Source organism: Megalobrama amblycephala, linkage group LG6 (assembly GCF_018812025.1).
Source record: "Megalobrama amblycephala isolate DHTTF-2021 linkage group LG6, ASM1881202v1, whole genome shotgun sequence".
NCBI lineage: Eukaryota > Metazoa > Chordata > Actinopteri > Cypriniformes > Xenocyprididae > Megalobrama > Megalobrama amblycephala.
This window is the reverse complement of record NC_063049.1, coordinates 9,153,989-9,165,868: the sequence shown is the minus strand read 5'-3', so window position 1 is coordinate 9,165,868 and position 11,880 is coordinate 9,153,989. Positions and strand designations below refer to the sequence as shown.

General features: G+C 39.0%; 1 protein-coding gene across 3 annotated transcripts; it reads left to right on the top strand.

Moving 5' to 3' along the window:
• Window positions 1-58: 58 nt before the first annotated feature.
• prkra (protein kinase, interferon-inducible double stranded RNA dependent activator) lies at window positions 59-5,821 on the top strand. Of its 3 annotated transcripts, none has more exons than XM_048192856.1 (8): window positions 59-195; window positions 472-656; window positions 761-842; window positions 938-1,007; window positions 2,704-2,821; window positions 2,911-3,005; window positions 5,213-5,375; window positions 5,462-5,821. In XM_048192856.1, the coding sequence occupies exons 1-8, from the start codon at window positions 182-184 to the stop codon at window positions 5,617-5,619; spliced, it is 885 nt and encodes a 294-aa protein (XP_048048813.1). In that variant the 5' UTR covers window positions 59-181; the 3' UTR covers window positions 5,620-5,821. The 3 variants fall into 3 exon arrangements, with proteins under 3 accessions (XP_048048813.1, XP_048048812.1, XP_048048814.1); XM_048192855.1 differs by having other exon boundaries at window positions 115-195; window positions 415-656; XM_048192857.1 differs by having other exon boundaries at window positions 185-278.
• Window positions 5,822-11,880: the final 6,059 nt, after the last annotated feature.

Here is an 11,880-nt window from a genome sequence, read left to right as displayed (position 1 = left end):
GTCTAAAGCAGTCTTCCGCGTGCTAAAGCGTCTACGCAACGCTACGCATTGTAGGGCTTCCCCTGGGGGCGGGGCTCTGGCAGAGCGCTGTTTGGAAGGCGGGGCTTATAGCCAGTATAGAGGAATCCTATTGGCCAGTGCTTTTGCCAATTCACGTAGAAGCGGCATCCGGATAGCAATAATGGCTGATTCTCAGTAAGGAGCCCTTAAATTTAACATTCAAGCTTTTCATCGATCTTCTACATATATGTATAACGTTTGTTGTATCTCAACAACACGTACGTGTCTGTTAAATGTAATATCTGCGGTGTTTTGATTGGCGGGATGTATTGTTTACTGTCTCTTACTCGCTGCTTTAGCATCTGCATCATATAGCGTTATTTGATATGTTTATGTGCTGTATTTTCTCTTTAGTTCGCTCTTTGCGTTTTGTTCTGACGAGGTAGTAACAAGATATTGTTCCAACGTTAGTCCCAGTGTCAACATGGCTCAGCAGCAGCGCGTCTGCTGTCAGGATAAAACACCCATCCAGATCCTGCACGAGTATGGCATCAAAATCGGCAGCGCGCCCGAGTACGAGCTCATTCACTCTGACGGAGACGCGCACGAGCCTTCTTTCATGTTCAATGTCACTATAGGAGACGTGACATGCAAAGGTCAGATATTTATGTGTCATTTATTTGCATTATTATTATAAATAGCACCTAGTATGAGTATAAATACACTAGTGTTCTAACAGATTATCGTTTTGGTCTTAAAGGTCAAGGATCCACTAAAAAGGCGGCTAAACATGAAGCTGCAGAAGGCGCCTTAAAATTATTGAAGCGAGACACCCAGCTAAAGTAAAACACACACACACACTGTAGAGAGTGATATAAACTATTATAGATCACTTACTTCATTTAGCACTGATCCAGATGTTCTGTGTCTGTCACAGTGATCAGAGAGACAACAATGGCCTTTCTCCTGAAGCTGGTGACGCATCCAATCCTGTGGGAATACTGCAGGTATCTGATCAAGCTCTTCATATCTTGAAGCACAACACCAGCCACCACTGGTCAATTATTATTACTGTTATTATGGGAAACCGTATTGCTGCATCCAAATACTTCCCTAGTTTTCAGGAGTATATCTGAGTGAAATGGCTTCTCAAACAAGAACAAATGTAGGGCGGGGCTTGATTTGTCCATGGGGAATTAATTGGATGGTTGTGGTTTGCTATTGGTGGATCTCATGTGAGTGACAGGTTGCCCCGCCCTCATCATCAGAGAAGAGATGTCGCTGCAAGATAGAGGGGAAGTTATTATGATTAAAGTCACCATGAAATCAAAATTGAAAATTCCTATTTTCTATGGAATATTGCAGTATTTATTATAAATCATTTATCTGTGCATGTCGTTATTTATTTATTTTTTTAAAAAATTGATTCAGAATATCTTCCCCTCCCTCTTGCAGCAACATCTCTTCTCTGCTCTGATGATGAGGGCGGGGCAACCTGTCACTCACATGAGATCCACCAATAGCAAACCACAACCATCCAATCAATTCCCCATGAACAAAATCAAGCCCCGCCCTACTTTTGTTCTTGTTCCAGAAGCCGTTTCACTCTGATATGGGCCATTCTACAGAACTGGTGCAAACTGCTGTCCTACAACAACGAAGAAACATTTAAAATGCATTTATGTATTCAAATTTTAGATGTTTACTAAGATCCTTCTATTATCTATTGAATATCAGTAAGCTTAATATATATAAAATCATAATTTATTGGGTACGTACAATTGGGAGGTGGCTGTCCCAAACCATAATCCCTAAATTTCAACTTATGAAAATTATATATTTTTCTTAAAGTGAAGTTAAAAAATATATATATATTTTTAAATCATGAAACTTTATGTAAAAAAAAAAAAAAAATGTAGTTTTTATGTGTGTACAACTGTTCAGAACTGTGCTAGCTAACCATGTGTGGCTCAAAAGTATCAAATTGTCACTAAACAGTCACGACCGAAACATGTCATCAATGAAAATAGGTAGTGAAAATAGGGAACACAATCATTTATTTGGGGGAAATAAACAAAACATTTAGTACAGTTATGCAAATCATTAGTATTTTAATATGTTTTAGTATGTAAGTTTAAATTCTGTAATGTGATGTGGTCACTACCAACACATTACTGTCACTACTGAAACATGGGTTTTTTTTGTCAAAAATAAAGTATATTGAATTATCAACTAAGATGTTATGATAGTGTTTGCTTCAATGTATATTCAAAGTGATGAATCCTTCACTTTGAAATCAGTATGATAACTTAATGACTTTTACAATGAAAGATTGGATTCAAAATACAACAAATCTCATAAATTACACTTGAAATATTGTTAAAATTGTAATTTATTAATTTACCTGTGTGACCTTAAAAAAAAAAAAATATATATATATATATCCAAAATTTGTGGACAAAGATTTTTTTTTAAGACGTTTCCAACTCTGATTTTGAACCAATTCTGCAGAATGGCCCATATACATCACAACAGGGAAGAAAAGACGAGCATAACTTTCATTTCATTCTGACTTTAAATATTATGAGGGCACATGTATTTATAAAAAACAATGATAAATCATCTGTAATATATACTGCAATGAAAAATAATGAAAAATTGTGATTTCATGGTGACATTAAACACTGTTTTGTGGTCTGTCAGGAGCTGGCCATGCAGAGGGTGTGGTGTCTGCCGGAGTATGTGGTGTGTATGGAGTCGGGGCCTGATCACATGAAAGAGTTCACCATTACGTGCCGCCTGGAAGGACTGGAGGAGACAGGTGCCGTTAGCTGCCTTTCAAACAGTGACGTCAGGCTGCGGTCTGAGTGCAGAAGGACTGATGCTTTGTGATGTGCTTTTGCTCATCAGGGACCGGCAGCTCCAAAAAGCTGGCCAGACGAGCAGCAGCCGAACGCATGCTGGGAAAACTGCAGAGTTTGTCCGGATCTCCCGATATCACATGGGTTAGTGACATTCATCTGTTGATTCTTTCACTAATAATTCTTAAACGATCCTTAAAGGATTAGTTCACTTTCAAATGAAAATTAGCCCAAGCTTTACTCACCCTCAAGCCACTCTAGGTGTATATGACTTTCTTCTTTTTGATGAACATAATTAGAGATATATTAATAAATATCCTGATGCATCCGAGTTTTAATGGCAGTGAACAGGATCAACGAGTATGAGCTGAAGAAAGTGCTTCAGTCCACATCCATCCATCATAAACGTACTCCACACGGCTCTGGGGGTTAATAAAGGCCTTCTGAAGTGAAGCGATGCGTTTGTGTAAAAAAACAAAACAAAAAAAAAAACATATATCCATATTTAACAAAAGTGTTGTCAAAAGGACTGACTTCGGAACCAAGTCGGTACTAAAATTTAAAAAATGTGATGCTTTGTGCAATGTTGAGCGGATTCGTAAACACCTCTGATTGGCCATTGTGTTCACGCACAGCGGACCTGCTTTCAAACGCTCACGCTTTCAAAATGCTTACAAATTCAAACACTTCTGTGTGCTTTCAAACTTTCTTGTGTGTTGATGATCATTGTAGCCAATCACAGACATATCAAATGAGCTCGTGAACACAAAGGCCAATCAGCGGGGTTTACGAATCTGCTCAACAGCGCTCAAAGCATCACATTTTTAAAATTTCAGTACTGACTTGGTTCCGTATTTAACTTATGAAAACACGACGTCAGTTACGTGCTTTTCGTAATTTAAATACGGAAGGCGTAGGATGTAGCGTAAGAGTTTTGAACTGCGAGAGGCGTTACACTTTCTTCATAAGTTGAATATGGAAGGCGATCTGGCGGAAGCTAGATATTTTACTTTATAACTTGTTAAATATGGATATTTTTCTGACACAAATGCATTGATTTGCTTCAGAAGGTCTTTATTAACCCCCCGGAGCCGTGTGGAATACCTTTATAATGGATGTGGATGATGGATGCTCTTTCTTCAGCTCATACTTGTTGGTCTCGTTCACTGCCATCATTAAGCTCGGATGCATCAGGATATTTATTACCGTAATATATCTCAGATTGTGTTCATCAGAAAGTCATGTACACCTAGGATGGCTTGAAGGTGAGTAAAGCTTGGGGTAGTTTTCATTTGAAAGTGAACTAATCCTTTAAATTTAAGGAGGGCACATCTAAAAAAAAAAATCATTAGTTGCATGGATTTCTGTAATTCATCACGGTGAATGTGATTTTTCCAAAAGCAACATATTCCTGGATCAATATCTTTGTTGATCCTGGAACAACATTCCAATCAACCAATCAGATTTGAGGGACAAGTTTAAAATTTCTGTCTAGTTTAGTCTTACAACCAGACTTAGATGCTTCTACATCAGTGTTATTCACCAATCATTTCCCTCTGATTTTTGGGATAACTAATGGGCAGGGTTAGGATTAGGACAAAATTTTCCGGCAGGAATGTTCCAGAATCAACAAAATATGTTGAACATGCCTTATTTGGCAAAATCACAGCAACCAATTAATCACAATGAATCAAGAACACAGTGCCACACTTCACTCTGCAATATGCAGGGTGTCAGATTTTATTTTAATTTTACACTTCTGTGCTTTTCATTAACTCGAGAACCCCCACAGCTTCCTCAGAAAACCCCAGGGATTTGGTGCACGATTCATAAAAAGCATAATTTATATCTTCTTAGTTTATTTTCTTAGTTTAAGATTGAAAGTCTGGCTCTGGGACAATGATAAAACAATAAAATCTACACATTTATGTAGCTTTTAAATAGCAAAAGTAAATGACAAAAAGACATGGTAAAAATTTTCCAAGGCAGTTTCAATTTGACTTTCATGTAACAAAGAAAATAAAAAGTTTCCAAGGCAGTTTCAGTGTGCCTGTCATGACATGTAACAAAGAAAAACCAGCTCCTTGAACATAAAAGTGACTGAAGTTGAAGAAAGTCCTTTAAATAGAAATTGACATGTCACCTTGACTCATAAGAGATTTGCATTTGCAAGCCGTTGCATCAATATTTCAGCATGAGGAATTGTTTTGGAATTGAATCATGGCTGACTGATTCTCCATCGAGTCATGAGATTGCACACTCACGATTGTACTTTAGATGATTTGGGATTTAAATCAGATCAGATGTGATCATATGTCCAGTCATGAACCATTGTCCCCTGTGGTCCACAGACCCCACCTTCTCGTGTGTATGTGGAAAGCTTTCGGCATTCGACGGGGGAGAAGATTTCTCTCCTGAGGAGGACACCTCTCAGCATCCCAAACACAGACTACATTCAGATGCTCCTGGAGGTCTCTCTGGAGCTGGGCTTTCAGGTCGCCTACATAGATATCGGTACGTTCGTGTTACTCACTTTGTTCCTATGTGTCGTTTTGTGTCATCAGGGCTGGAAATGTTGGATAATTGTGTGTGTTTTGCAGATGAGCTGACAGTGAACGGGCAGTACCAGTGTATGGTGGAACTGTCCACCAGGCCAGTGACGGTGTGCCACGGCACTGGGATGACCAGCAGTAATGCCCACAACGCCGCAGCACACAATGCCCTGCAGTACATCAAGATGGTCGCTAATAAACACTAATAACAGGTCTGGGACTGCCGTGCACATTATGTTGCTGATGCTGAACTTGGATCCTAGAGCAGACCTGCACGTTCTGATCCCTGAAGCAGCTGTGGAGCGATTGACCCGGGCCTGTTTCACACGAGCACTGTCAGCCAACTGACACATTCTGCTGTAAGAGATGTGGCTCTATGCAGAAAATAAATTCATTTTTAGGTCACAACACTTGAGTTTATTCTTGGATGAGGCTAAGTGCTTCATTTACATCCAAATGGCAATTCATTTACACTGAACCTCAAACTGGATTCAGTCAGATGTACTGAATAGAATGTGTTAGTGCCACTGCGTCAAACCTGACCAATGTCTTTTTTTTTTAAGCTTCATAAAGCTATTGTTAACACCATATTAATAGGTTTACAGTGTGTTCTCAATGTGTTTTTTTTTTTGTTAAAGGATTAGTTAATCCAAAAATTAAAATGATTTCATTATTTACTCATGTTATGTCATTCCAAACCTCTAAGACCTTCATTCATCTTTGGAACACAAATGAAGATATAATTTAATTTCTGTCCCTCCATTGACAGTCTACACAACTACCACTTTGACTTTTCTGAAGAGACTTGATTGCTTTATATGATGAACAGATTAAATTTAGACTTTTATTCACGTATAAACATTTATCAGAGAACATAAACAGAAGCTCAACTGTACTTGCTTAGACACAAGAACAAACCTCATTGGTTCTCGATGAAGCTCAAACGTGCTGCGTAACGAGAATGAACCTCATTGGTTGTTGCTGAAGCTCAAACGTGCTGCGTAACGAGAATGAACCTCATTGGTTCTCGATGAAGCTCAAACGTGCTGCGTAACACGAGAATGAACCTCACTGGTTCTTGCTTAAGTTCAAACGTGCTGCGTAACACGAGAATGAACCTCATTGGTTGTTGCTGAAGCTCAAACGTGCTGCGTAACACGAGAATGAACCTCACTGGTTCTTGCTTAAGTTCAAACGTGCTGCGTAACACAAGAATGAACCTCATTGGTTGTTGCTGAAGCTCAAACGTGCTGCGTAACGAGAATGAACCTCATTGGTTCTTGCGGAAGCTCAAACGTGCTGCGTAACACAAGAATGAACCTCATTGGTTCTTGCTTAAGTTCAAACGTGCTGCGTAACACAAGAATGAACCTCATTGGTTCTTGCGGAAGCTCAAACGTGCTGCGTAACACGAGAATGAACCTCATTGGTTCTTGCTTAAGTTCAAACGTGCTGCGTAACACGAGAATGAACCTCATTGGTTCTTGCTTAAGTTCAAACGTGCTGCGTAACACGAGAATGAACCTCATTGGTTCTTGCTTAAGTTCAAACGTGCTGCGTAACACGAGAATGAACCTCATTGGTTCTTGCTGAAGCTCAAATGTGCTGCGTAACACGAGAATGAACCTTATTGGTTCTTGCTGAAGCTCAAACGTGCTGCGTAACACGAGAATGAACCTCATTGGTTCTTGCTGAAGCTCAAACGTGCTGCGTAACACGAGAATGAACCTCATTGGTTCTTGCTGAAGCTCAAACGTGCTGCGTAACACGAGAATGAACCTTATTGGTTCTTGCTGAAGCTCAAACGTGCTGCGTAACACGAGAATGAACCTTATTGGTTCTTGCTGAAGCTCAAACGTGCTGCGTAACACGAGAATGAACCTCATTGGTTCTTGCTGAAGCTCAAACGTGCTGCGTAACACGAGAATGAACCTCATTGGTTGTTGCTGAAGCTCAAACGTGCTGCGTAACACGAGAATGAACCTTATTGGTTCTTGCTGAAGCTCAAACGTGCTGCGTAACACGAGAATGAACCTCATTGGTTCTTGCTGAAGCTCAAATGTGCTGCGTAACACGAGAATGAACCTCATTGGTTCTTGCTGAAGCTCAAACGTGCTGCGTAACACGAGAATGAACCTCATTGGTTCTTGCTGAAGCTCAAACGTGCTGCGTAACACGAGAATGAACCTCATTGGTTCTTGCTGAAGCTCAAACGTGCTGCGTAACACGAGAATGAACCTCATTGGTTCTTGCTGAAGCTCAAACGTGCTGCGTAACACGAGAATGAACCTCATTGGTTGTTGCTGAAGCTCAAACGTGCTGCGTAACACGAGAATGAACCTTATTGGTTCTTGCTGAAGCTCAAACGTGCTGCGTAACACGAGAATGAACCTCATTGGTTCTTGCTGAAGCTCAAACGTGCTGCGTAACACGAGAATGAACCTCATTGGTTCTTGCTGAAGCTCAAACGTGCTGCGTAACACGAGAATGAACCTCATTGGTTCTTGCTGAAGCTCAAACGTGCTGCGTAACACGAGAATGAACCTCATTGGTTGTTGCTGAAGCTCAAACGTGCTGCGTAACACGAGAATGAACCTCATTGATTCTCACATGGCAAGCAAACATGCTTGAGCTTCCGTTTAGTTCATGAATGTTTATATGTGAATAAAAGCCTAAATTCAATCTGATCATCATTTAAAGTGATCAAGTCTCTTCAGAAAATTTGGACTAAACCACATAATTCATATGAATTAGTTTGACAATCTCTTTATGTGAAGGATCAAAGTGGTAGTTGTGTAGCTGTCAAGAAATTATTAGATACAGAAATTGCTCAGATTTCATTAAAAATATCTTAATTTGTCTTCCGAAGATGAACGAAAGTCTTACGGGTTTCGAACGACTCAAGGGTAAGTAAATGATGACAGAATTTAAATTTTTGGTTAAAGATGTGCACTGCTAAAATAGGCTCAGCATCTTCTGCATGCTGCTCAGAGTGCAATGAACACTTTGACCTGCTAATAATGGCTAAATGCCGGGGCACCTAAACTCAGTCCTGGAGGGCCACTGTCCTGCAGAGTTTAGCTCTCTCTTGCCTCAACACATCTGCCTGGAAGTTTCTAGTATGCCTAGTAAGACCTTAAACAGCTGGTTCAGGTGTGTTTAATTGGGGTTGGAGCTAAACTTGGCAAGACAGTGACCCTCCAGGATCAGGATTGGACACCTCTGCATTATGGTGTACGGTGTCGCCATCTAGTGGTCATAATGTATTCATAATGTATAAGCTATTTTCTGTGAATGCGCAAGACTTCAGATTCATTAGCTGTTACCCAGTAGCAGTATTAACATTAAGTGGCATGGCATCTTGTGCACGGAAGCCATTGGCGCTGTGCTTAGTGACACATTCGGTGGCACGTCCGAAAACCGAAATTTCCATGTGTGATTATCAATGTTGTGGCACCTCCAATACTGACGTAATTGTGACACAAAATCCTAAATAAATTGCCTAATTTATTTTATTATTTTTTAAAAATCATGTCAATTAAACACATTTACAAATCGGTAATATTTTTCAAACGTAGTCACTTGGTGGCACATCTGTATTTGAGTGGCACGTGCCACTGAATGTTGTGTAATACCAGTGCTACTGTATGTTGTTGATCATACAAACAGCCCATTCTAGGAACCACATGGAATGAATCTATCATGGGTCACGAATACCGCATTACCAGTCGCATCCGTTACTGTGTCAGTATAAGTAAGCGTAACATTGGCCAGCGCAAGATAAACCAAAACTCATGACAGTTGAGGAGGATTCACTGGTGGTGTATTTATTTGTTTGTGAGTTAGACAGTAGCAAAAACAAGTAATCAGAGTCTGAAATTGATCTATAGATAGGCCTATCATTTAATATGTGGTTAGTGGTTCTCATCTTTCATCTTTGATATTTCATAAATAATTTTATGGAGTTATGTACTAAGAAATAAAACATTTTTTAACAGTGTGAACACGCATTCCTTCTGGAGATGCCTGAATGTTTTGTTAAAGTATTTGACTTGGTGTAGGCACATTATAATAGACATCCAGTTTAATGTAGTATCTCCAGACCTACATTACTCTGCAAGGTCCAGCACACTTCTGAACGCTTGCCGCAAGTTTTCATAATGCATTTCAGAGTAGTAGGTGTCATTTTCTCTAATGCTAGTTTACAATGAAATACCTGACTGGTAAGAGTCCACTTGTGATGGCACATGACCCTGCTGGTTGGTACCACTTTAATTAGAACATTTCACTGTCTTTTAGTTGTGGCCACCAATCTAAATATCTTTTATAATTCCAAATGACAGCTGAACTGTCAATCCTATACAAATAGGAGAAAAATATGAGTCATCAAAACAACTGTATATTTACAATATTTAAATTAATTGTACAAAATATAAAAAAGAAGCATATAATAATAGACTATAAATACATGATGCAATCCATTGGCGCATGCAACGAATGTCCACGTTCTCTTCAGGGAAGTGTAATGGATAGGCTACTGAACCTATAGGGCCACACAATTTAATTTATGTCAATACAAAAATTAGGATGTTGTGATATTGTAGTGTTCGTATCAGGTTTAGTGTTCAAACAAAGTAAACTCATAATAAACCACGCTAAAAACGTAATTGCCTGAGGTTTTGGTAAGAAATCATAATCATCAGTACCATAGGCCAGCAGCAGATGTGTCCACAAAACTGCTTAAATGGCAAAACATTAACCAAATAATCCAGAACAACTATGATGGTCTTAACTTGGTCATGTAGGTCCATGACTTTAAACCGCTACGCAGTTGTTAAAATATCTGGTAACACTTTATTTTGATGGTCCACTTTAGATGTTCTACTACTGTAACTACAAGTAACTTTGTTACATGTAAACTAACTCTAATTAGAGTATTAGTAGATTGCATAATATCTGCTAACACTTTATTTTGATGCTCCCCAACAGACATTCTACTGACTATAAGTAGTTTTGCAACTACATATCAACTTATTACTAAACCTAACCTAGAAGTTTACTATCACTAATACTCTAATGAGAGTTAGTTGACATGTAGTTGTTACTTATAGTTGGTAGAATGTCTAAAGTGGACCATCAAAATAGTGTAACCAAATATTTTTAAGAAATAATTATAGTTTATGCCAAACTGCTTAATAAGAATTTCATACTTCTAATTGTTATTATTATTTAATATATCAAGACAGTTCACATGTTTGACAACATATGCATGAGAGACTGAGACTAGACAAGTTACAATTTACAATAAAATAATAAAAATAAAATATAGCTGCGAGCAGCAATTATCAGGGTTCAAGCACTTTAAGATCTTTAAGCCAATGCGTAAAAAGGTAATGTTTTATTTAGCAAGCATGTAACCACTTAGATTATAGATGGAAAAGACTATTTACAGCCAATACAGGCAATTTACTAAGAAAATATATGTTTTTTAAAAGCTTTTTAAGTTATAGCGCCACCTATGTTCTGATGTTGCATATGCTCACCTATTTTCCTAAGTTCTGAGTTTTTGTTCAGGATTTACAGGAATTTGAGTATATTTTGCCATGCCTATTTTTGTAAATGACTATCCAAAGGGTAAAGTTAAACTTTTTTTGATAACAATTGACCTAGAAATCCCAAGAATTGTGCCGCAGTGGTTTTATTGAGGTCAAGCCAAAAACCTAGGCCTAGTTTTCCAAAGTTGTTTTTGAAATAATCTCCGATATTTAACGAACGATCCGATGGACAGAGGTGGTCCTAGAGGCAAAGTGGCTTAAAATGAGGAGTTCTACCATGGGGTAGGAATTTTGTGGGTGTGTCGAAACATAGCGTGCTGTACAATCCTTTAAGCACATTAAAAACGTGAAGGTGGCCTATTTCTTTTGAATTTCTGTGATTTAAACAGGCCCAGTGAGATTTGTCCCAATTGGCCTCCATTAACCTTATCTGCTAGCTGCTCAAAGTCCATTGGCTGATGGCAGACATGTTTTTTGAGACACGCCAATGTCCTCATAGACAATCATGGCACCTCGGACAAAGACACTGCATACCAATTTTCAAGTCAGTCGGATTAACGGTTAAGTTGTTATAGCCATTTTCATGTTTTTTTTTTTTTTTTGCTGTTATAGCGCCATCAAGTGGCCAGTCGGCACGTCCTTTCTCATGCGACTACAGAATCAGGTCTTACACATGGGGGGCCAAGTTTGGTGAAAATATCTCATTCCGTTCAAGAGTTATAGCCATTTTTGTAAACTTCAAACGTTTTGGCGGCCTTTAGGGACCGTAAATGGAAATTTCAACTTTTTTTTGATAATTATTGGTTTTACCGCTGTAGCGCCTCTGTCAGGCCGATCGGGGAGAGCCTTGGTGACCTTGTAGACGCTGTGAGTACTACCAGCCCTCAAAGTTTCAAGTCTCTACGACTTACG